This window comes from Theropithecus gelada, chromosome 8, assembly GCF_003255815.1.
Source record: "Theropithecus gelada isolate Dixy chromosome 8, Tgel_1.0, whole genome shotgun sequence".
Lineage (NCBI taxonomy): Eukaryota > Metazoa > Chordata > Mammalia > Primates > Cercopithecidae > Theropithecus > Theropithecus gelada.
The window spans coordinates 143387020-143412341 of NC_037676.1; the positions used below are offsets into that span (position 1 = coordinate 143387020).

The window sequence follows — 25322 nt, forward strand, 5'->3', positions numbered from 1 at the left end:
TAAAAAAAAAAAAAAAAAAAAAAAAAAAAAAAAGAGTATAATTTACTTACGGCCAGGCACAGTGGCTCACGCCTGTAATCCCAGCACTTTGGGAGGTGAGGCGGGCAGATCACTTGAGGTCAGGAGTTTGAGACCACACTGACCAACATGGTGAAACCCTGTCTCTACTAAAAATACAAAAATGAGCCAGGCGTGGTGGCGGGTGCCTGTAATCCCAGCTACTCAGGAGGCTGAGGCAGGAGAATTGCTTGAACCCGGGGAGTGGAGGTTGCAGTGATCCAAGATGGTGCCACTACACTCCAGCCTGGGTGACAGAGCAAGACTCCGTCTCAAAAAAAAAAAAAAGTATAATTTACTTAAAATATGGCCATTTCAAGTGTGTGGTTTGATGGATTTTGACAAATGTACATATCTGTATCACCACTTCCTCAACCTGGACATAGAACATTCCCATGACCCCAGTCAGCCCCATCCCTCCCCAGGTCCTGGCAACTCTACCTGCGTGCGTCCCCATAGACGGTCGGCCCGTCTCAGAGTCTCAGGCTGTGCAGTCATACGGTCTGCGCTCTGTCTGCCTCTCTCCCTCAGCCTCCTGCCTCAGACCGAGCTGGGCTACTGTGTGTCTCAGCAGCAGCTCCTTTTTTTGCTAGGAATGTCCCGTGGTTGGGACAGAGTGCGCTTCGTTCTTCTGTCCACCTGCTACTGAGCATTTGGGTTTTTCCATTTGTGACTATTACAAAAAAATAATCACGTCGGGGGCTTTGCCCTGGCAGGCGATAGAAGCTGCCTGAAGAGTCCCTTGATCCTTTTGGGTTTTTTTTTTTTTTTTTTACAGCTTTGGGGTAGGCTGAGAATAGCCTTTCTCTAGGGTTGGTTTATAACCTAGCCCATCTGCTAAGTGATGTGCCCCCACCCCGCCGTGTCTCCTGAATGGCTGGGGATCAGCCAGGACCCTCCGCCCTGGCTGTTGGGAGCGTGACTGGCTCTCTGCCCTTGTGAGCTTGGAGAGTTTTGCTGACAGCTTCCCAGTCGTTCTTTGGTTTGATGCGGTTTCGCCCTATGCCTGGGCAGCGGGGTATTCAGCAAAGGCTTAGGGAGACCCTGATGCAGGTTTCCTAATACAGGCTCCTAACACAGACCTGATACAGGCTCCCTGTATCATTCCCTCCTCTCCAGAGCCCTGCCCGAGGCTTCCAGCTGCCCCAGCCTCTGTGAGCTCCCTCCACGCCCTCAGTGCTGCAGCTGCACCAGCCACGAGCCTGCCTCTTGTCCAGTGTCTGAAAACAGTGGTTTCTCTTTTTTATCGAGTTTCCTCACAGTTTATGTCAAGAGGATATGTCTGAGCCTTGCCTAGTGCCTTATGGCCAGAAGCATGTGTCCACCTCTTTTAGCGATGATGAAATACGCTTTTGTTCACGGGGTGGGTATGTGGGCCCCACTGTGTGAATGTATGGCCGCCATTTCTTCTCCTATGTGAATGAGGAAGAACAGAAAACCGTCGAGTTGGTTCACTCAGTCAGTATCCACTGGGCATGAGTGGTGGTGCCCAGTTCTGTGCCAGGAGGCTCAGGGGCTTTGGAGCAGGGACTTGGGGAGTCGGCACAGCCCAGTGACCAGCCCTTCTGTCTTTTCCAGGTCTTAGACACCTACATGTTCCATTCTTTCCTTAAAGCCCGGCTCAATAGGAGGATGGACGCCTTTGCTCAGATGGACCTCGACACCCAGTCGGAGGAGGACAGGTGCTTCACTGTCGTGTTTTGGATCCACAGCTCTTTAGGGATCACAGTGTCCAAGGACCTCAGTTTTATTCAAATGAGTAAACGAGAAAGTCAACAGGAAATGCCTTGTGCTTAGAAACTCATGATGAACTGGGCAACAGCTGGGAAGCTCTTCTCTCTACGCTTCTACCTCTTTTTTTTTTTTTGAGACAGAGTCTCACTCTTGTTGCCCAGGCTGGGGTGCAGTGGTGCAATCTTAGCTCACTGCGACCTCTGCTTCCTGGGTTCAAGTGATTCTCCTGCCTCAGCTTCCTGAGTAGCTGGGATTACAGACACCCGCCATCATGCCCGGCTAATTTTTGTATTTTAGTAGAGACAGGGTTTCACCATGTTGGCCAGGCTGGTCTCGAACTCCTGACCTCAGGTGATCCACCCACCTCAGCCTCCCAAAGTGCTGGGATTACAGGCATGAGCCACCACTCCTGGCCTGTTTCTGCTTCTTGAGGGAACGCTTGAAACGTGCCTGATGTTAGCGTGCTCCCCGTGGTTTGCGGCCCTGTGTCTTCCTTGGTCTCACTCTCTCCCATCTCCTTTCTCTCTTCCCACCTACCCCCATCCTCGAAGCCTGTTGTTTTCCATCTCTTCCTTGCTCTTTGCCTGAGCCCCCTCCAACATGTGTCCGCTGCAGTCAGGGCTCCTGTTGGCTTATGCTGGTTTCTTCTGGGCTTGCGTCTGGGTCTCCCTGAGGCTGCACTTGGTGAGATTTGGGCAACACGTTCTTACCAGTCTGTTTTCCACTGGTCTGTAAGAGTATCACATGCTCTTCGTTACACTGGGGAAAATGCTTAGTTTAGGCTTATTCTGCAATCATTATTGTGTCTATAAAGTAAAGCGTTGCTTTTTCCTACCCCAGAATAAATGGAATGCTTGTAAGTCCAAGGAGACCGACTGTTGAGAAAATAGCGTCTCGGAAGTCCTCGCACCTGCAGGTCACCCACAGGCGCATGGTGGTCAGCATGCCCAACCTGCAGGACATCGCCATGCCTGAGCTGGCACCCAGGAACTCCTCGCTTCGGCTGACGGACACCGCAGGCTGTACAGGCAGCAGCGCAGGTAAGGGCTGCCCCCCATCGTGGTGCTGTGTGTCGGTCCCCCCATTCCTGCACTGCAAGTCGTTGAGCAAAACTGGAACTTGTTTCAGGGGAGAGGAGTGGGCTTGTTTTAGCAGCCGAGTTATTTGAAGTGTTTAGAATATTCATTTTGCCAACTGTGCGCCTTCTAGAAAATTGTTTCTTGTCTGTATTTTCTGCCACCCAGTGTCACTGCTAAAGATAACGGGCGCTCTGCATGGTTCGGCATCCTTCACAAGCACAGGCTGTGTGTGTCTGTGTGTGTGTGGATTGCATGTGTATGAATACATATTTACACATACACATGTGTGATAGGCGGGGGCACCAGGCACCGCAGGCTGTGTGTGTCTGTGTGTGTGTGGATTGCATGTGTATAAATACATATTTACACATACACACGTGTGATAGGAGGCAGGGGGCACCAGGCACTTTCTAGAGCCAGAGCTGTGAAGGACCCCAGGGCCCCTGCCCTCGTGGAGCTGGCATTCCAGGGCCAGGGCTAAAGTGAGCAGGGCCAGGGATGGGGAGGGGCTGTGACTGTGGTTGGGACATTTCTACAGAGACGGGAGTGCATGGAGAGGCTGAGTCCTGCCTGGCGCCTTCTCAGGGAGGTACATCCTGTCCCTAGTGGATGGGAGAAACTGTTGGGAGGCCGGGGCCTTGACCCCCGGGGCACCTGCAGCTGCTGTCTCAGGCCCAGGCAGCAAGCACCACGCGGCTCCTCCTGATCACTGTGCTCGGACCCCAGGAGCCGCATGAGCAACAGCTGGATGACCCCGAGGGCTATGGTCATCCTGCCTAGCAAGTACATCTTGGCTTCGACTATTAGCTTCATCCTCAAATAAAGCCTCAGTACCCGATACCTCAATAGTATTAGTAGTTGTAGCAAGTCAAATTGCTCAGTGAATGCTAGCTGCTGTTTTCCTGGGGGTACCATGGGAGCAAAGTGAGGGTTCTCTCATGCCTCCCAGGGCGGTGGGTGCGTGGAGCTTTCTGGAGGGACACACCCATTCTCATTTTATTTTGCATCCAGAGAAACATCATCCTTGACAAGATGATGTCACAGGGACACGTGTTCATTTGTAAGGGCTGTGCTAATGGTCTCCTTTTTCCCCTTAATGTTTTAGTTCTGAATGTGACGCCGAAGTCCCCATATACATTCAAGATTCCCGAAATCCACTTTCCGCTGGCGAGCGAGTGCGTGCAGAGGTACTATGCCGACTTTGTCACCCTGCTGAGCAAGGCCATGGACTTTCTGGCCCCTGATAACTCTCTGCTCCTGGCCCGCTATTTCTACCTCCGAGGGCTCATTCATCTGATGCAAGGACAGCTGCTGAGCGCCCTCTTGGACTTCCAGAATCTGTATAAAACAGACATACGAATCTTTCCCGCTGATTTGGTGAAGAGGACGGTGGAATCTATGTCTGCCCCCGAGCGGGCGCAGGCGGAGCGGGCGCCGGAGCTGATGCGGCTCATCAGCGAGATCCTGGACAAGCCGCACGAGGCCTCGAAGCTGGACGACCACGTGAAGAACTTCGAGCTGCCCAAGGAGTACATGCAGCTGGATGACTTCATGAAGCGGGTCCAGGAGTCAGGGATCGTGAAGGACGCCAGCACCATCCAGCGGCTGTTCGAGGCCTTGACTGTAGGTAAGAGGACGCCTGGCACCATCACCGATTTTATTATTTAGACACAGGGTCTGGCTCTGTCGCCTAGGCTGGAGTGGACTGGTGCAATCACAGCTCACTGCAACCTCTACCTCCTGGGCTCAAGCAGTCCTCCCACCTCAGCCTTCCGAGTAACTGGGACTACAGGTATGTGACACCGAGCCCAGCTAATTTTAGTATTTTTTGTAGAGACAGGGTTTCAGTATGTTGCCCAGGCTGGTCTCGAACTCCTGGGCTCAAGTGATCCACCCACCTCGGCCTCCCTAAGTGCTGAGATTACAAGCATGAGCCACTGAGCCAGGCCCATATATTTTATTTTACTTTATTTATTTTTGAGACAGAGTCTTGTTCTGTCTCTCAGGCTGGAGTGCAATGGCACGATCTTGGCTCACTGCAGCCTCCACCTCCTGGGTTCAAGTGATTCTCCTGTCTTAGCCTCCCGAGTAGCTGGGATTATAGGCATGTGCCTCCACACCCAGCTAATTTTTGTATTTTTGTAGAGACAGGGTTTCACCATGTTGGCCAGGCTGGTCTCGAACTCCTGACCTCAAGATGATCCACCTGCCTTGGCCCCCCAAAGTGCTGGGATTACAGGCATGAGCCACCATGGCTGGTCCCATATATTTTAAATACTTAACGACAATGGTCAGGTAACAGCAGTGGTGAGGTAAGCCGCCAGCAGGTGACAGGCAAGACCGCTGCAGCACCGTGGTCTTTACTGTTGCTCTGGGCACTTACCTGGGAACGGGTGTGGTTGGCGGGGCCCTTAGGCAATGTGCCTGTCGCTGAGATCTTAAACACGTCTCCAGGCTGGGCTCTGAGTTGCGCTCTGTGTGGGTGGAAGGGACGTAGAATTGCTGATGGGAGATGAAGACGCTCCTTGCCTGGGAGAATTGCTCAGCATCTATACAGAACCATGGCCTCGGCTGAAATGCTGCAGACACATGCAAAAGCAGGGACACGGGACAAATGCCAGGGTCCTGTGACAAATGTCACGGTCCTGCGCCCAGACTGACACCTGCTGCGTTTCCCATGGAGTGCAGTGGGCTTGTGCTTAGACCCAGCGCGGGCCCCGTGCGCCTCTGTCCCTCCCTCCCCAGAGGGAGCCATTGTCCCAAGCTGGAGCTCTTTTATCTGGCCATGTTTTTATGCATTTACTACAAACGGATGCACCTGACACAGGACCTAGGTTTTGTGAGTTTAAACACAAAAGCGGGAGAATGGGAATTGTCCCACCGTATGTCTGAGTTTGCACGTGCTGTTCACTCATGATGTTTTTGAGACGTATCTGTGTCGCTCCACATCCGCTGGGTTCATTCACTTCAACCACTGCCTGTGCTGTAGTGTGTGGGCACCTTTTGTCCACCTGTCTCACCATCAGTGGTGTCGCACCTGTTTCCTGGAGTATGTGTGGGTCAGTCCCTCTCAGATGTGTACCCAGGGCCTGCTTTGAGATGTGAGAACCATCGTTTGGGCTTGGCGAGGGCTGCGCTTCCATCCTCCCAGGCAGCACACATTCCTCGGTATCGACTCTCACCCGTTGTGAGTGTGCAAGGATGCCACACTGACGTCGCAAACAGCACATGTGCTTGGGAGCAGTTCTGGTTTCTTTTCTGTGAGCTGCGTTGCCATGATCTTTGCCCGTTTTTATCTTGGGCTGCTTTTCCTTTCCTTACGGATGTGTAGGGATCTTCAGGCCCTCGGGAGAAGCTGTCCTGGTGACAGAGGCCTGGCAGGTCGCTCTTCCGGCTGTGAACAGGTGCTGCGGAATGCAGTTTCCTTGCTTATCTTGCCTGTGGCCTCTGAGGGATGTCATGGCCGAGTGTGTATGTGTGTATATGAATGTGTGTGTGTGTGAAAATGTGTGTGTATGTGTGTATATGAATGTGTGTGGGTGTGAAAATGTGTGTATGTGTGTATATGTGTGTGAGAGCCTGCGTGTGTGTGTGCACGCGCTGTACCTCTCCCTGTGTGGTGAAGCCATCAGATCATGCGCTCACTGGTCCCAGTTGTTGAGTCCAATGAGGGTGAGCTCAGATGCTCTGTGGTCACTTCCCGTGCTGTGCTTTGGGGACACTGCGATGAGGCACCAGCCAAGCAGGGCAGGGTGGGACCCACTTCCGTCGAGCTCCTGTGGATGGTGAGCACCACCCAGCAGCCACCTGTGGGGCAGGGCAGGGGCTGAATCCCACTGGGGGTGCCTGTCTCTCACGTGACAGGAGTCATCTCGGGCCAGCTCCTTCTGTCACTCCTCTGTGGCCTGGAGCAGCCTGCTGTCTCCCAGTCACGAGCTGGCCGTGGGCATTAGCACCACAAGAGCAGGGTCCGTCCACCTTTTAAGGCACCTCCGCCCCTGCCACACAGTGACTTCTGTTTCCTCTCATTGGGCAGAATTGTGTCATGTGGCCGCCCAGTTGCAAGGGAGCCCGGGAAGGGGGTTTGCAGTGGGGTGTGTGGGCCCTGTCCAGCAGACCTGGCTGCTTGGGATAATGCCATCAGTGGCCCTGTTGTCATTTTGGCCTTGCTTACGTTGCCGATTAGGTTAGGAAATGGTCTTGATTCTGGGATATGTGAGCCTGAAGTTACCAGTGTAAAGCAGCACCTAATATATGTTTGGCCAAATGGGCATTTGTTAAAAAAAAGTTTGGTCAGAGCTCAGTGTCACCATCTTTGGACGAATTTATGTGATACAAGAATACATCAGAGATTTTATTCAAAAAATTATTGCAATTTCATCATTACATACTTTAATGGCAAAATATGCTATTAACAGCGCAAGGCCAATATGCTCCCTGTTGCAGCTGCCCGTGAGGTGGCCCTCCCCAGGGACGCTGACGTGTCTGCCGCCTCCAGCGTGGCCGTGCGGAAGCAAGATATCCATGGACAGCTCCATTGGTGACGTCGCCTGCACGCCACCGAGCTGAGCAGGAACAGTTGTATTGGAGGCGTGTGGGTGACGAGAGCAAGGTTAACAGCTGGTGTTTGTGTGAAACTGGAGTCAAATGAGGACTGGGCACTGTGCCCACGTGGGCCTGTGCAACAAGCACATGCATGGCAGCTGCTGTGGATCGCACAGGCTCCTGAGTGTGCCTGGTGTCCAGAGGTGTGCACAGTGGCTGTGGGTTTGCATAGTAGCCATGGGTGTGCACAGTAGTGGGTGTGCACAGTGGCTGCGGGTGTGCATGGTGTCTGTGTTTGCATAGTGGTGGGTGTACTGCACACTGGGTGTGCACAGTGGCCGTGGGTGTGCACAGTAGTGGGCATGCACAGTCTGGGTGTGCACAGTGGTCGGTGTGCATAATGGGTGTGCACAGTGGCCATGGGTATGCATGGTGCTGGTGGGGTGTGTGTGCAGTGTCTGTGGGTGTGCACTGTGGTAGGTGTGCACAGTGTCTGGTGTGCACAGTGGCTGCACTTTGGTAGGTATGCACAGTGTCTGGGTGTGCATAACGGTGTCTGTGGGTGTGCAGGTGCCTGTGGGTGAGCATAGTGGTGGGCATGCTGCATAGTATGGGTGTGTGCCATGGTGGTGGGTGTGCACGGTGGTGGGCATGCACGGTGGGTGTGCACAGTGTCTATGGGTGAGCATAGTCGTTGGCGTGCTGCACTGTGTCTGTGGGTGTGCACTGGGGTAGGTGTGCACAGTGGATGTGCACAGTGGCGGTTGGTGTGCACCGTGCCTGTGGGTATGCGTGGTGGTGGGTGTGCACAGTGACCTTGGGCATGCACTGTCTTGTTCTGCTGCAGTGCTGGTGGCGTGGTGTCCACAGCTGGCTGAGCACTGGCGGCAGCTGCAGTGAGTGTTGCTTCTTGCCTGATGGGACTTTGGTCTTGCTGCTCCTCCCATGGTTGGGGTTTTCTAGAGCCCTGAGTGCCCTCACCCTGAGGTCAGCACTGTTGTCTGTGAGAAGAAGCTGTGTCAGGCTCTGGTGACACTCACTTCACCCTGCCCAGCCCCAGTAACTGCTGTGGACCAGGTAGCTAGAAGATTTGCCCTGAGTGGTGCAAGGGCCAGGACCCGTGGCTGGGGCTCCACACTCAGGGTGTCTGGCTCCTTCATTAGGTGATGGCTTTGCCCATTCATTCTCACTCACTCTCCTTTTCCTGTTTTTTGGGCCTCTCCTCGCCTGGCCACCTGACCAAAAGATTGTTTTATGTGATGTGATTCACATAACAAGTGCTTCTGCCTTAAACCCAGAGTCTGTGCCTTGGCTTATGCCTGTGATCCTAACATTTTGAGAGGCCAAGGCTAGAGGATGGCTTGAGCCCAGGAATTTGAGGCTGCAGTGAGCTATGATCACACCACTGCACTCCCGCCTGGGTGACAGAGCAAGACCCTGTCTCTAAATTTTTTAAAAAAGAAAATGAAATACATAAAATAAAATAAAAACTAAAATAAATCCAGCAACTCAGAACCCTTGGGAAGTGTAGGCTGAGGCGCCCCAGGCCGAGGCGGAGGCGGCTGCGTTGAATGGTATTTCTGAAACAGAAGAGGGACTCTGGCAAACAGTCTTAGGTGTGGAGTCGGGAGAGGACCTACATGCTCTTTGCGACCTCACAGATGACCTTACTGCCCAGCACAGGGGCTGCAGAGACCTGGCCTGACAGGCCTCGCCCACCGGGCCACAGCACCCTCCTTTGTCTTCTTCTGTGACTTCTTTGGAACAATCACCCTGCACCTAGAGAGACCCTTACTGGTGCATATTTCTCTTCTGTTTGGATCTGGCGACTAGAAAATACAGACAGGCAAAAAGAAGAGTTCATTGGGAATCCCGCCACCTGGTGGAGATTTTCGCATAACCGCCTGGCGCCTGCGCCGCCATGTGCTGAAGCCTGCCTTCCTGCTCAGCTCACCCTGCAGGGCCCCCAGTGCCTGTGACTCCGAAGTGAGACTAAGAGTCCTCCTGAGCGGTGGCTCAAGCCTGTAATCCCAGCACTTTGGGAGGCCGAGACGGGAGGATCACGAGGTCAGGAAATCGAGACCATCCTGGCTAACACAGTGAAACCCCGTCTCTACTAAAACATACAAAAAACTAGCCGGGCGAGGTGGCGGACGCCTGTAGTCCCAGCTACTAGGGAGGCTGAGGCAAGAGAATGGCATGAACCTGGGAGGCGGAGCTTGCAGTGAGCTGAGACCGCGCCACTGGACTCCAGCCTGGGTGACAGAGCAAGACTCCATCTCAAAAAAAAAAAAAAAAAAAAAAAAAAATTCCTCTTGAGCCTGTGACAGCGCTGACTCTCTTCCCATGGCGTTCCTCTTTCAGTTGCTGCCGTGACAACTCAGTTGTCCCGGACTCAGCTGTGGCCATGATAGCAGATTCCCTAGACAGGCGTCGCTGTTGACGCTTCGGTATGGAATCAGAGCAGGGGCGTGGCAGAGCTGGACCACCAGCCACGTCTTCTGGTTTCAGACTCGGGATCTGAGGATCTGGGGTCACAGGTACTCCCCTTTCAAGTAGCGACCAGCAGGAAGGCATACCCCAGCTCTGGGCAGACCGTCTGCCAGGCCTCACAGCCCAGGTGTGCTGGCAAAGGGCTTTCCTCTCCGTGTCTCAGTTTCCCCTTGTGAATGAGCCACCTCATTCACAAGGCGGCTGTAAGTAGGACCCCATAGCGAGTGAATTATGGTTCTTGGCGTATAGCAAGTATTGCTGGACACAGCAGTGCTGTAAGGGAAGCGTGTGTGCAGCTCAGCAGTGGCCTGGCCAGGATGTCTCTTTCTTATCAGGGAAGGCTGTGCATGGGCACGTCTACCCGGGTGTTGAGGGATGGGTAGGAGTTTCCTGGTGTGAGCAGGCAGGATGAGTGTGTGTGTGTGTGTGTGTGTGTGTGTGTGTGTAACAACACGACCTGTTTGGGAGCATGCGTGGTATGGCTGGGCTGTGGGGTGGGTAGGTGGGGCCCAATCTTGGAGGAATGTGGCGGTGGTGTACAGAAGCAGCCCTGAGTGTTGACAACGGGAGCGGGAGCTCCTCCTTGCATCTTAGAAAAGTGGCTCTGAGTGCCGAGCGAAGCAGGCTGTGAGTGGGGCTGGCTCTGAAGGCAGGAGCCACTGAGGAGGGGTTTCCTGTGCAGAATTGAGGGGGACTTGCCGCACGTCAGGGGATGGAGAGAGGGACAGACAGGCTTGGGACACAGGGTGGCGGCAGAGCTGAGCAGGCAGGCTAGGGGCTTGAGTTGGCAGGACCTGCCGGCAGGGACTTGGGATTTCCAAGGGGTCGTCCCATCTCCAGCTGACAGATAAGCAGGTTCGTTCCACGACTTGCCAGGAGTCTCTGTGAACAGCCATGAAGCGGGCCTCAGGCTCAGGCCCCTCTGACTCCAGAGCCCGTGCGTGCTGGCCTCGCGGGAAGGTGACCGCTTCTCATCAGCGGAGATGATTTCAGTTGCAAACAACAAAAGTTAATGATTTGCTTGTAACGAAAAAGTGTGGAGGTCAGGCCAGTTTCAGGCGAGGCGGACTCAGTGGCAGGGCAGTGTCGCTAAGGATCCAACCTTCCCGGCATTAGCTTCATCCTAGGACTAGCTCCCCTCGTGACCCTGAGACAGTGGCCACCAGTTCTAGTGATGAGGAAGGTCTTTGTCACCATTAGAAGAGTGTCCTTGTCCCGAAGGACTTCCCTACCCAAAGGTAAGAGTTGCTGTGACTACCTGAAGCAGGTCCCATGGCCGTCCCAGAGCGGGGGGCTGGAACGGGCTGCGGGCTCAGCCTAGATCGTGTGCCCCTCCCTTGACAGCTGGACACACCTGGGCTGCCCGGGAAGGCCCCGGAAAACCTTCTAGGCCGTTTCCATCCAGCGCCCAGTGCTGGCGCCACCTGCTGCCGGGTTCCGGTAGTGCGTGGTTTCTTCAGGTCATGCAGAGGCCCTTGCAGCTCCCGATGTACGTGCCTGTAAGATACCTCTCTTTTCTTCTTATAAAACTAAGGACAGCAGAAACAAATCGACCCAGAAACATTCAAAGATTTCTACAACTGCTGGAAGGAGACAGAAGCAGAAGCCCAGGAGGTCAGTCTGCCGTGGCTGGTGATGGAACACCTGGATAAAAACGAGTGTGTGTATAAGTTGTCCAGCTCCGTCAGGACGAACCTAGGCGTTGGCAAGATCGCCATGACCCAGAAGCGTCTGTTCCTCCTAACCGAAGGAAGGCCAGGCTACGTGGAGATTTCCACCTTCAGAAATATAGAGGTAAGGGCAGCACGGGCAGGCGGCGCCGGACCCCACCTGTGTTTAGGAGGCAGATGGCTGGAGCGGGCCCTGAGCTCTCTGCCAGCCATGCCACGTACCAGCCGCAGGCCTTCTGCAGACCCCTTGGCTTCCTGTCCCTCAGTCTGCTCATCCGTAAAGCAGGAATAAGGCTGATGCCTTCTCTGTGGGTGGTGGGGATTGAATCGTTTACGTACGGAGCAGGCTTAGAATGGTAACTGCTTTTCTAACACAAGTGACTTGCATCTGGGAGGCAGGAAGCAAGAAGCAGTGTGGGCTGACATTCTCATTAGGGACAGTAGGATGCGTTCATTCATCCATGAGATGTCTACTGAGAAACTGCCGTGTGCCGGCCACAGTGAGCCACAGTAGCTCACATTTTCTAGTCACAGTCAGACCTGGTTCATGTAAAACATAACACGTTTATTTTATAACAATTAAAAAATCTTCGAACAGTTTTAGCATCATATGTTAAAGGTAGTCATTTTCCCTGTCGAGGAAATCTGAATTTCATCCTGATTCATCTTACGCCTTATAGTTGCTTTCCCAGATTTAAGGGGATTATAAGAGGCACGTCAGATACTCAAGTGTTTTATGTGATCACCTGCTGAGTGGTCATAGAAGCCGGAAGGGCAGTCAAGCCACAGTCGCAGCCCATAGGAAATGCTCGGCCAGTAGATCCACCTCTTGCTGTTGGCCTTCAGTGTATTCTTTTCTCCACACCTGCTTTGCCAGACTTCCTTCTAGAATTCCAAAGAAAGGTAAATAAGTACCAAGAAAGGGAGATGGAAGTAAGAAAAAAAAAAGCGGGAGAGAGACGTATTTCAGGATGTGAAAGAATGCGCCGCCTTCAGACACTGGGCGAGCCCAGCTGTGTGGGTGCGTGTAGGTGCTGCACCCCGGCGAATCCCACCTGCCGTCCACGGGAATACCGCCCCTCGCCCCGGGCCCTGCCTTCCGCGTGCCAGCAGGGTGCGTGCCCCAGCCCATCTGCCTCTTCGTTCCAGAGCCCGCTCTGCCGCTGTCTCTGGTTAATCCACGTGTTCTCTGAGTGTGACCTTCCTAACTCTTTCTTTTCTGCCTCTGCAGGAGGTCAGGAGCACCTCTACTGCATTTCTACTTAGGAGAATACCCGCTCTAAAAATCAAAGTGGCGTCCAAGAAAGAAGTCTTCGAAGCCAACCTGAAAACTGAGTGTGACCTTTGGCACCTGATGGTGAAGGAGATGTGGGCTGGGAAGAAGCTGGCCGATGACCACAAGGTGGGAGACGCGGGTCCCCTCTGCCCTTTGCAGTGGCTGCCTCGGGAGGCCTCTCACCACCTGTGGGTCCTGTGGCGGTCCTCAGCCGTGAGTGCTCGGGGTCAGGTCTAGGTCTCCTAAGCAGAGTGAGTTTGTCGGGCACCATCTTGACAGAAGCATTGAAGATGTTGTGGTCTGTGTGGCCCAGCGAGAAGCCTCCTGGCGCTAGGGAAGGGCATGATGAGAAGACGCAGGGCGGTCTGGGCAGGTGTGGGTGCTCCACTGCCCGCTCCGGGCTGGCGACGTCCCAGAGAGTGGGGCTAGGGGCTGGACGGTGCTGGTGCTTCCACACTCGCAGGCCGGAGGTGGGGGTTTTGGGCTCCCCTGCTCTGAGCGACTCTTCACGGTCACAGGATTTGGAATCTGGCAGGGACAGTGCTGCTTTCCTTCCACAGGGTTAAGATGATTTTCTAGGGATTGTTGTACCTTGATTTACTTTGGGCCAAATTGATAGCTTTGATGATACCAAATGACAATTGCACCATAATGAAGGGAACCATGGGCAGGTGGTGTGTAGGGGAGGCATCCACGCTGCTCAAGGGCGGGACAAGACAGGAAGACACCTTAGCAAATGGGCAAAGACCATGAATGTGGAACTCATAGAAAGGGAACCGCTCACCAGGTTATGAAGAGGTGCATAGCCCCACCAATCCTCAGAGAAGTGCCGGGGACGATGGCACCCACCGCAGTGGCAGTGCTAGGAGAAACAATGGGGCCACAGCAGGAGGGCTGCTGTTAATACAGGAAGTTCCCGGTCACAGGGCGGAGGGTGACTGGGTCCTGTCTAAGATTCCAGTGCCCTGTGGCTTTTGGACTAGCCATCTGATGCTGTACCCACTGGTTTACAGAGCATACACCAGCAGAGTCAAACCAAAGCCCGCAGGGCTATGGACTGTCTTTGTAAGTAAAGTTTTACTGGAACACAGTCCTGCCTGCTTGTTTATGAAATGCCCCTGGGTGCTCCCGTGCCGCAGTGGCAGGCAGCGGGTGATCTCAGCTGAGACTGGCCACAAAGCTTGAAATGCCTCCTGCCTAGCCCCTTCTAGAAAACACTGGCCGAGCCCTGGTATGAACAATCCATATTTGTCTTAACTAAGAGAAAAAATATATGACATAAGATCCAAATTCATCGGTGATTTAAACTCTTCATGTCACTTTGAAAACATGCGTTTTGGAAGGATTGTTCTGTGTGAGGAGACAAGGTCTCCAGTGAACTGACCTTAGTGATTCTTGCTGTTTTGAAAGGCACGTGTTTCTGTTCTAGGACCCTCAGTACGTCCAGCAGGCGCTGACCCACGTCTTGCTGATGGACGCTGTCGTGGGCACGCTGCAGTCACCAGGTGCCATCTACGCTGCCTCCAAGTTATCCTACTTCGATAAGATGAGGAAAGAAGGTAAGATATGCTCGTTCTTAGCATGGATCATTGTCCTGATTATACACCTTAAGTGATTTTATCTGGTCGATGTCTGTTTTATCAAGTAGAACCGAGCCCAGATCTCCCGGTTTTTTCTTTTATATTTGTAATTTACTTTCGAGTCGCACACCTTGTCTGGCATCTTTCCTTCCTTCACTGCACAGTGCACCTTGGAGCCCCTTGCTCATCCGTCCGATTGAGGCACCTCGTCGTTTGTGTGTCTGGATAGCATTCCAGAGTACGCTGCAAGCATTTGTGGTGATTCTTAGTTGCAAACAGCAGCCTTTCCTCTGGCTGGCGGAAGCACAGTGGAAACCTGTGGGAGGCTGTGGAGCGGCTCCTGGAATCTCTGACTGGCGGGGAGCGCGTGTCTGGGGCTTGCAGTTAGGAACGCACCTGCTGAGAAGCTGGGCACCTCTGCACAGCTGGCCTGTTGACTGATGGGCTTCGCCACTGCGTGGGTGAGGAGAGGCCCTGCACGTCAGGATCCGCTGTTTTCTTGATTGGGTCAGCTGTCCCAGACAGGAACCCTCTGGCCATCCTGTAGATGTGGATCTGGCTCTTGCATTCTGGAAGCCACAGGGGCTGCTGCTGGACTCCCATTTCCTTCTCGTGAAGGTCTTCAAGCCGAGGGTTTTCTGGTCTTTTTGTGACTGAGTGATAGACATTGTTCGGGTGAAGGACGTTTGGTCTGTCCCTTCATCAGTGAGTGAGCGCTGGCGTGGTCTCTGCGTTGCGGCTGCTGTGGTCATTCATGTGCAAGCTCTGGTGTGCACACCTGTTTTCATTTCCCTTGGGCATAGATCTAGGGGACTCTGGCTTTTTAAAACGTTGTCCCAGAATTAGGAACAAACCTCACTTACATGTTTATTCACTTGGGTACAGTTTGCTCTCTTTGTGGCGTCTGTCACCAACTGCAGGACCTCTGCCACTTTCTGGGCACAGAATCCCTCTCCCACGTGACCCGGGGGACCTTGAGCTGCAGCAGCAGCCAGGCCCAGGTGCTTGTGTTCCTGCAAGGCCGGCCGAGTGGCCTGAAGGAGCTTTTGTCCAGCAGTCCTGGAACCAGACATTGATTGCTATTTTTTTTCTCTTGGGAACAAAATCAAACAACTGCCCTACTTCAGCGGTTGATCTCATTCCAAACTCATGACTCATCTCTGTCGGGCGTTTACAGGAAAGCCTTCTAACGCCTCTGCTAGCAGCGCATGACGGCAGAGGGGGGCTGCCACGCTGGTGTCACTCGGTGTGGTGCGCTGGCTCCCGCGCCCTCCTCACAAATCCGAAAACATTTTCCCATGGGTAAAGCTCATGACACATGAGCCTGAGCTTAATTTAGTAGCTTATGGGCAAGTCATGATGGAAGGTCTCCGACTGTACGGAATTAAATAATAACCGAAGGTGTCATAATCCGAGGCAGGAGCTGAAGAGGCGTTGGCCGCGGCCAGCTGGCTTTCACTGCAGCCCGGTGGAGCCCGTCAGCCTCGTGCGGAGTCCTGCTCAACCCCCTGCTGACAGTGCGATCCTCAGTCGATCACGGATGTTGATGTGTGTCGGGTTCTTCATCTTTCTTTTCTCAAAATGGGGATAACGGGACCAGTCTCTCAGGTGGTCGTGAGAGTAACAAAATGATGGAAGAGAAGCACTTAAGGGGCAGGCCCTGGACGGCGGGGACTGAGGAAGTCCTTGATGCAGGAGGCCGAGGCGCCCGCAGGGGATGGCAGGAGAGGCCGCAGAGCAGGCTGGCCCCAGGGGCCTCCAGGCGGGAGGCCGCTTTAGGTTTTGCCTGGAAACATGGGTTGGATTGGATAGCAAGAGGAGCGTTAGGATATCCTGAGGAGCAGTGGTTTTGAACAGGGGCGACGTTGCACCCCTCCCTGCGGACAGGCATTTGGCAGCGCCTGGAGATATCTGTGGTTGTGTGTGAGATGCTACTGGCATCTTATGATGCTCAACATCCCACGGCACACAGGATGCCGGGCATTCGCCCACAGCCAGGATTATCCAGCCCCACGCGCCCCTGGTTCTAGGTTGGGAAACTGCGCTCATGGGTTAGGTCTCTGGGTTTCATCTTGGGAAGCCTTCGTTACTGAGGAGAATGTTATGCTTCCGCTTTGCTGGGCATTGTGTCATGTTTGGGTGCAGCAAGCAGATGGGATGGCTCAGGAGCAGAGAAGGCGGCTGCGATTAAACAAAGGCAGCTCAAGGCATAGGGGCGTGGAGGCGTGGTGTGGACACAGGTGGGGGATGCGCCTGGCCACTCCCTCGCACACCAGGTGGCAACCAGGAAAGGAGGCCGAGAGTGCGTGACTTTCTTGCAGCGCCCCGGGTCCAAGAGAGTTCCGTCTTCGCAAATTAGGAAGTTTTACCTGCAAGCTGAGACTCTGCAGAAATCAGAGTGCGTGAGGCTGTTGCGGCACGTCCATCTCCTCGAGGCCGTGACAGTAACACTCCAAGTGTCTTGTGTTTCAGTGCCCATGGCACTTCCGAAGACAACCGTGGAAACACTGAAGCATAAAATCAACCCCTCGGCAGGGGAGATGTTCCCACAAGCGGTGGACGCGCTGCTCTACACTCCGGGTAAGGCCCCTCTGCCCGCTCCTCGCTGCCAGTTTTCAGACAACCTGACACGCTCAGGTTGGGTTCAGGGTCAGCCCCGAAGTGAAAGGGGAGCCAGTGTCACGGAGTAAGTGGGGACAAGGTGCCCGTTGCTTTCTGAGGTGAAGTGCTGAGTGACAGGTGTGCAGCTGGTCCGACCACTCTGTGGACTTGGCCTCACGGTGACCAGAGCTGAGAGCCCACGGTTGATGGAAACGGCGCCAGCACTTGAGCTCCCGCCCCAGGGCTGCCGTCCCTCACCTTCTAGAGCAGTCGACGGTCACACTAGCTCTTTCTGTTTTTGAGATGGAGTCTTGCTGTGTCACCCAGGCTGGAGTGCAGTGGTGCAATCTCGGCTCACTGCAACCTCCAACTCCTGGATTCAAGTGATTCTCCTGCCTCAGCCTCTCGAGTAGCTGGGACTCCAGGCGCCCGCCAGCATGCCTGGCTAACACACTGGCACTTTCTAAAGCACTCTCGTTCACACTGTTTCCCCAGAAGCTCTTAATCGGATCCTTTTGTCACTGTGATAAGGTGATGACGCCTCAGATGTTTGTTGTCATAGCAACTGGAATGACAAGGAGCCTGTGCAGCCCTAAGTGCCTGCCAGTCCCTCTTCTCCATTGGGTGCGGCTGCACCTGCACCTGCCTACTGTGCTTGACTTTCCTGGGACCCTGCATGCCGCATCAGGGTGGTAGCAGGAGAAGGAAATGGGCGCGGCCAAGGGTCTTGGTATAAACAAAGATGGCTGTCATGTTGCACGTTTAAACTGTGGAAAACAGTTTTATTTAATTCTGGCTTATGGAGAATGCAGCAGGGAAGCTTATGTTGAGGGTTCATGGTGTGGGATAACAAAGGAATACAGTTCTAGGCAGAAAAGATTTTTATTTTTTAATTTTTGTTTTGTTTTGTTTTGTTTGAGATGGAGTCTCGCTCTGTCGCCCAGGCTGGAGTGCAGTGGCCAAATCTCGGCTCACTGCAAGCTCCGCCTCCCGGGTTTATGCCATTCTCCTGCCTCAGCCTCCCCTGAGTAGCTGGGACTACAGGTGCCCAGCACCTCACGTGGCTAGTTTTGTTTTTTGTTTGTTTGTTTGTTTGTAGTTTTTAGTAGAGACGGGGGTTTCACCGTGTTAGCCAGGATGGTCTTGATCTCCTGACCTCGTGATCCGCCCATCTCGGCCTCCCAAAGTGCTGGGATTACAGGCTTGAGCCACCGTGCCCGGCTATATTTTTTATTTTTTTGAGTCAGGGTCTTGCTTGTTGCCCAGGCTGGAGTGTAGTTGTGCAATCACGGCTCATTGCAGCCTCGACCTCCTGGGTTCAAGTGATCCTCTTGCCTCAGCCTCCTAGGTAGCTGGGACCCCAGGCTTGTGCCACTAAACCCAGGCATGTGCCACCAAAACCAGGTGATTTAAAAAAATTACGGGTTTTTTAAAAAAGGACGGGGTTTCGCCGTGTTGCCTAGGTTGATCTCCAACTCCTGGGCTCAAGCGATATCTCTCCGCCTTGATATCCCAAGGCGCTGGGATTATGGATGTGAGCCACTGCACTCAGCCCAGAAGGGATTTTTAAAATCGTCACTTTGTTGCATCTGCGTCTGCAGGTGTCAGCCGTAGGCGTCACCACTTCTCACAGGCCATGTCTGCGGCTTCACAGAGCACCTGGCTGTTCACACACAGAGCTCATGCGTCAGGTGGGCAGAGAAGCTGTGTGTGAAGTGATTTCCCCATAAGAGAGTTTTTCTCTCTTCACGGGATGCCAAGAAACCCAAGAACGCCATAGACCCTGTCTGAGCAAGCAGGCAGTGTCATCAGGGCCGCCCCGCGTGAGGCCTACCCGATGTGTCTAAGCCGGGCTCTGTGCCGACTTCGCCAGAGATAACTCCACAGATCAAGACACTTTGGCCATGGCATTTGAATGCATGGTATTTTTAGGTCCCGGTTGGTTTCCCTGAAATGAAACTCACTCTGGGCTTCCCGTTGTGATGGGCGAGGAGTTCAGGCGGCTTCCCCTCCAGGAGCATCTCAAAGGCCTGCAGAGAGCGTGTAAAGCAGCCGTGGAGAATGGGGAAGCCGCCTTTTCCTGTGGCTGCCAATTCTGGAAGGGGTGGCCGAGAAGCTGGTAGCCGAGCAGGGCTTTTGCAAGCCTTTTGGGATTACAGGGACAAGAGGTGGTCAGGCCCCATCAAGAAGCGGGAGTCCTGTTACTCCCGTTAGCTTGGGGCTGGGTCTCTGACAGGTTCCAAGGAGTGAGGAGAACCATCCCGCAGGCTGTAAGGCCACAGGTCAACCCAGGCTCTGCCCAGGGGGAGCGTGCCCCTCAGGGCAGTGTCTCACCCATCGGAGCAACAGACCACCGGAATCGCACCCCAGAGAGACCGGGAGGCCTGCCCTTCTGGACTCAGGACGGAGGCAGCTCCCCAGGGCCGGGGGTCGCTTGAATATCCTCGGGGGAAAGGTGAAACCTTGCCCCTTCAGACCGCACCGGGGTCAGGCCCAAGGAGGCTGAAATCTAAATGCGGTGGTAAAAGCAGGCAAATGTGAACAATGAAAGCAAGCAAACTTCTAGGCGACAGGGTAGAAGAATATTTTCATGAGTTTATGGTAAAGAAAAAATTCATAAATTGTATATAAAAATACTAACCATAAAGGAAAACAGTGTTGAATTTGACTATATTAAAAGCAATGATTTTATTATTTTTATGTTTTCTGAGACAGGGTCTGGCTGTCACCCAGGTGCAGCGGTGCGATCACGCCTCACTGCAACCTCTGCCTCCTGCGCTCTAGCGATCCTCCCCCGTCAGCCTCCTGATTAGCTGGACTACAGCTGCACACCACTTCGCCCAGCCAATTTCTGTATATATATATTTTTGTAGAGATGGAGTTTTGCCATGTTGCTCAGGCTGGTCTTGAACTCCTGAGCTCGAGCAATCTGCCGGATTTGGCCTCCAAAGTGCTGGGTTACAGGTGTGAGCCACCACAGCTGGCCTAAAGCAATGATTTTAAAAAGAAGACACTTTTTTTTCCTCTCAAATGAGCTGGTTTAATTCATGGTGATACAGAATTGAAGGGAGAAGACCAAAGAGCGCCCTCTGGCAGGCTTCTGGGCGGCTTTACCTTACATTCACAGCTCAGGTGGGAATGATGGTGAGAAGCCACTAGAGGTGTCACGTGACGTGCCACTGTCAGATTTTTAAAGTTTATTCTTGAACGTGCAACAGGCTCCAGGGCAACGCTCACTCTAGGTGAAGATGGCAAAAGCTATCCTGGCAGGGATGCAGGTGTTGAAACAGGAGTGGAGTCCAGGCCGCCACCGCCTAGGCACAGGGAGCACGTGCTTTCCGCCAGGGGTCTTAGTTCCAGCTATGGCTGGGCCTCCCTGCGGCCTGTGCTTTCGGCCCCTTGAGGTTCTGGTCCGTTTTGCTTTCTGCTGGAAGCCTCTCATCCCTGTCCCTCTCCTGGGCCTGCTTCTTGGGCTGTCTCGGAGGCTTCTTGCCATCTTCATGGTCGGACACGGTGCCTATGGCCCCTTTACCAGACCCTGCCACAGGAAATGGACAGAAGACACTTCTGAGAGGTTGCAGATGCAAGTTGCAGACTGGGAAGGGTCTTTAAAATGGCTGCTGCTGAAATCATTGTGTTTAATGTAGTCAGATTCACCAGTCTTTTGCTTTATGGTATTTTGATATGTAATTTATGAATACAGCACCATGGAGTCAGTTAGGGGCTCATATCCAGAACACCGGGACAGCTGGCTGGGCGTGCCTGTGGTCCCAGTGAGGCGGGAGGGTGGCCGGAGCCCTGGAGTCGGAGCCTGTGGTTTGCTGTGATCGCACCTGTGAATGCTGCTGCATTCCAGCCTGGGCAACATGGCAAGACCTCGTCTATTAAATAAATAAATAAATAAATAGGCCGGGCGCGGTGGCTCAAGCCTGTAATCCCAGGACTTTGGGAGGCCGAGACGGGCGGATCACGAGGTCAGGAGATTGAGACCATCATGGCTAACACGGTGAAACCCTGTCTCTACTAAAAAAAAAAAAAATACAAAAACTAGCTGGGCGAGGTGGCGGGCGCCTGTAGTCTCAGCTACTCGGGGGAGGCTGAGGCAGGAGAATGGCGTAAACCCGGGAGGCAGAGCTTGCAGTGAGCTGAGATCCAGCCACTGCACTCCAGCCTGGGCGACAGAACGAGACTCTGGCTCAAAAAAAAAAAAATAAATAAATAAATAAAGCAAAAATAATAACAGTTACAAACTAGGGAGAATGAGACACAGACATTTCCCACAGGAGGGCATGGGGATGGCTAGTTAAAGCCATCAGGCTCATTAGCAATTAGAGAAATGCACTTAAAGCACAATTTAAAAGCCAAAAGCTCCACACCCTTAGAATGGCCAAAATTAAAAAGATGGACACCACCAAGTGTTGAGAAGGATGTGGAGCCCGCAGCATGCGAGGGTGAGGGGGGCGCCATGGCCCCTGCCGCCATCTCTCCAGCTGCCTGCCCTCCCTGCCTCCCTCCCTCTGTGCCCACCTGCTACTCTTCCGGTTCCCTCTGCCTGGCTGTTTTCTCTAGTGAATGATCACTCAGCCGGCAGCTCCTGGCTTAGCAAAGCTCGCGGGCATTCGGCTCTGCGTCCGCCTGCAGCTCTGCCCCTGTCTGTGTGGCCCCGCCACCAGCCAGTTGCCCCCTCTGATTCTGAGCTCCCAGAGGGCAGGGCAGCCTCTGCCTAGGCACATCTTTGTATGTCCAGCACCTAACATGGGCCTGGCGCTTAGGCGGGTCCAAGAGACACCTGAGTAATGGCACCAGTCACCTGGTGCTACAGCAAAAGCGTTCCCTCCGAACAGTTTTGGGCTGCTCTCTCTTCTTTAGGGCATCTTGACCCAGCCGAAAAAGTTGAAGATGCTCACCCCAAGTTATGGTGTGCTCTGAGCGATGGCAAGGTGACTGTGTTCGATGCTTCTTCCTGGACCATCCACCAGCACTCCTTTAAAGTGGGCACTGCAAAAGTGGTGAGTACATGAAGTGTCAGGAAAGAAGCCTCTGGATTCACGTGATTTCTGAAACCTAAGTGTGTTCATCCATATTCAACAGGAGGATACAAACTATTCCACAGCATCACTCAGTTTCTGTAAACAGGGGGTCTTAACTTTTACCTAGTGTTTTTAAATTAAATGTAAGCTTGTACCAACCTTCTACTTACATGTCCTTATTGAAGGAGAAGATAATGGCTTTGACTTTCTCATCTAAAAGTAGATTTCAGGCCCCCATCTAAAAATAGATTTCGGCCGGGCGTGGTGGCTCACGCCTGTAATCCCAGCACTTTGGAAGGCCGAGGTGGGCGGATCACGAGGTCAGGAGATCAAGACCATCCTGGCTAACACGGTGAAACCCTGTCTCTACTAAAAAAATACAAAAAATTAGCCGGGCATGGTGGTGGGCGCCTGTAGTCCCAGCTACTCGAGAGGCTGAGGCAGGAGAATGGCGTGAACCTGGGAGGCGGAGCTTGCAGTGAGCCGAAATCGGGCTGCTACACTCCAGCTTGGGTAACAGAGCAAGACTCCATCTCAAAAATAAATAAATAAATAAATAAAGGTAGATTGCAAGGGCTCACACCTGTAATCTCAGCACTTTGGGAGGCTGAGGTGGGTGGATTGCCTTGAGCCCAGGAGTTTGAGACCAGCCTGGGCAACAGAGTGAGATCCCATCTCTACAAAAATTAGCCGGGCATGGTGGAACGTGCCTGTGGTCCCAGTTACTTGGGAAGCTGAGGCGGAAGGATCGCTTGAGCCCAGGAGGTTGAGGCTGCAGTGAGCCAGGACTGCGCCACTGCACTCTAGCCTGGGTGACAGAGCCATACCCTGTCTCAAACAAACAATAATAATAATAAAAAAATAGATGTCAGTTCTGTGAAGTGGAGCCATTGTGGTCTCTGCCTGCTTATTAAGGGCCTCACATGACCCTTTGGGAACAATTTCCTTTTTTTTCCTTTTTTGAGACAGGATCTTGCTCTGTTGCTCAGGCTGGAGTGCAGTGGTTCAACCACGGCTCACTGCAGCCTTGACCTTCTGGGCTCAAGTGATCCTCCGACCTCAGCCTCCTGAGTAGCTGGGATTACAGGTGCCCACCACCATGCCTGGCTAATTTTGTATTTTTTGTAGAGATGAGGTTTTGCCATGTTGCCCAGGCTGGGAACGGTGTCTTCCATCCCATACTGCAGCACTAAGATTCCCATGGACCAGGGCCTTAAAATGAACCTGCAGAGTTTCCTGGGAACCCTGGTGTTTCCTGGTGGCACAGTGGTTACTGGGTCTCTTTTGGACCAAAAGGGGAGACAACTGCCTCTGCAGTGACTTGAGTGTTATCCTGTCCCCATGTGCCAGGTGGCAGAGACGAGGGTCCAGCAAAACTCAAGTGTCCACTCGTCACACATTGGGCCTTTCATTTAGAGCAAGCTTGTCCAACCTGTGGCCTGCACGCTGCACGTGGCCCAGGAAGGCTTTGAATGAGGCCCAACACAAATTCGTAAACGTTCTTAAAACATGATAAGTTTTTTTGGCAATCTTTTTCCTTTTAGCTCATCAGCGATCGTTAATGTGAGTGTATTTTATGTGTGGCCCAAGACAATTCTTCTTCTTCCGGTGTGGCTCAGGGAAGCTAAAAGATTGCATGCCCCCGATTTAAAGCAAGTTTGAATTGTTTCTGATAATTTTAAAACAAGTGCAACTGTTGATACATTTTTAGTAATGTGTCCTTGGCAGTGCCATGGCGTCGCCTCTTCCATGACCGTGGTATCCTGAGTGTGGAAGCTGGGATTCCGGCCCTGCTCATCCCTCCAGGCCTCCAGCGGCCCCTCCTGCCTCCAGACTATCATTTCTTGGGGATTTTCCCTGTTTGCTTGTCAGAGCTGGAGCTGCCCCTCCCTGCAGATCTGTGTGCACTTCCCTGTTGCCCGAGAGGCCGCCGAGTAGCTCCCCGTGCTCTGCGGTCCCACACTCCCCCGCACCGTGGGCTGCGCGCCCTTTGTCCATGTTTCTTCTGTTCTTGCTCACAGATTTGCAGATGATTTTCACATTTAAATTGCATTTTATACTTTTCAAAATATTTTCGCATCTATACTGTCCTCCTATCCAGTGGGTTCATCCTCCGAGCAGCCACCGCATCATGGGATCTGCCGAGAAACGCTCATGCCTTATTCCTCGAGCATGATAGGATTTATTTTTTTTTCCCATGTTTAATGTGAAAAGAACACTCCAATGGAGTATATACCTAAGTATATATTAGGCATTGGTTGGTATCTTTTTTTTTTTTTTGACAGCGTCTCACTCGCATTGCCCATGGTTGGAGTGTAGGAGGTCCCACTGCAGCCCGGACCTCCTGGCTTAAGCGATCCCCCCGCCTCAGCCTCCCGAATAGCTGGGGTTATAGGTGCGCACCACCGCAGCCGGCTAATTTTTGTATTTTGAGTAGAGGTGGGTACTCATGCTGCTCAGGCTGGTCTCAAACTCCTGGGCTCAAGCAATCCTCCTGCCTCGGACCCCCAAAGTGCTGGGATTACAGGTGTGAGCCGCTACACTCGGCCGTGGTATCAATTTTGATGGCTGTGCTCCCTTGTCTAAAAATAATGTGGCAATCCATGGTACAGTATGTGCTTGCAAAACTGCTATAAAACAAATACTGTGAATTCAAGTACATACCACCAAGAGGGTGGGACCACTCTGAGATACCTGAATAGCAAACTTTACATGTTAGCAAGGTAATGAGAGATTGCTAAGTCATTTCCCCCCGTATTCAAATCATGAGTCTCAGATGATAAATAAGATCCGTGATACAGTAAAAATATTGACAAAAGTCTAGTAATGCTTTAGATGAAACAAAAAAAAAGGAAAAATTAGGGAAATTATTTTTCTAAATTTAATTTTTTTCAGCTCATTCTTAGTTATAAGCATGTCAAGCCTGGGCGCAGTGGCTCACGCCTATAATCCCAGCACTTTGCGGGGCCGAAGCAGGAAGATTGCTTGAATCCAGGAGTTGGAGACCAACCAGCCTGGGCAACATGGGGAAACACCATCTCTACTAAAAATGCCAAACATTAGCCAGGCGTGGTGGCGCATGACTCTAGTCCCGGCTACTCGGGGGGCTGACGCGAGAGAATCGCTTGAGCCCCGGAGGCTGAGGCTGCAGTGAGCCATGATCATGCCACTGCACTCCAGCTTGGGTGACAGAGTGAGATCCTGTTTCAAAAAATTTAAATTTAAATTTAACTTTAAAAAATTCTGATTTCAAAAAG

At 52.9% G+C, this 25322-nt stretch overlaps 1 protein-coding gene across 2 annotated transcripts in view; it reads left to right on the forward strand.

The window, feature by feature from the left end:
- Positions 1-25322, forward strand: part of DENND3 (DENN domain containing 3) — a 69429-nt gene that overhangs the window by 36692 nt on the left and 7415 nt on the right. For both annotated transcript variants that reach the window (XM_025394782.1, XM_025394783.1), the window contains 8 exons: positions 1636-1739; positions 2632-2831; positions 3976-4497; positions 11443-11702; positions 12810-12980; positions 14284-14413; positions 16907-17014; positions 21905-22044. In XM_025394782.1, coding sequence (XP_025250567.1) covers positions 1636-1739; positions 2632-2831; positions 3976-4497; positions 11443-11702; positions 12810-12980; positions 14284-14413; positions 16907-17014; positions 21905-22044 — 1635 coding nt within the window. The remainder of the gene's footprint in view (positions 1-1635; positions 1740-2631; positions 2832-3975; positions 4498-11442; positions 11703-12809; positions 12981-14283; positions 14414-16906; positions 17015-21904; positions 22045-25322) is intronic.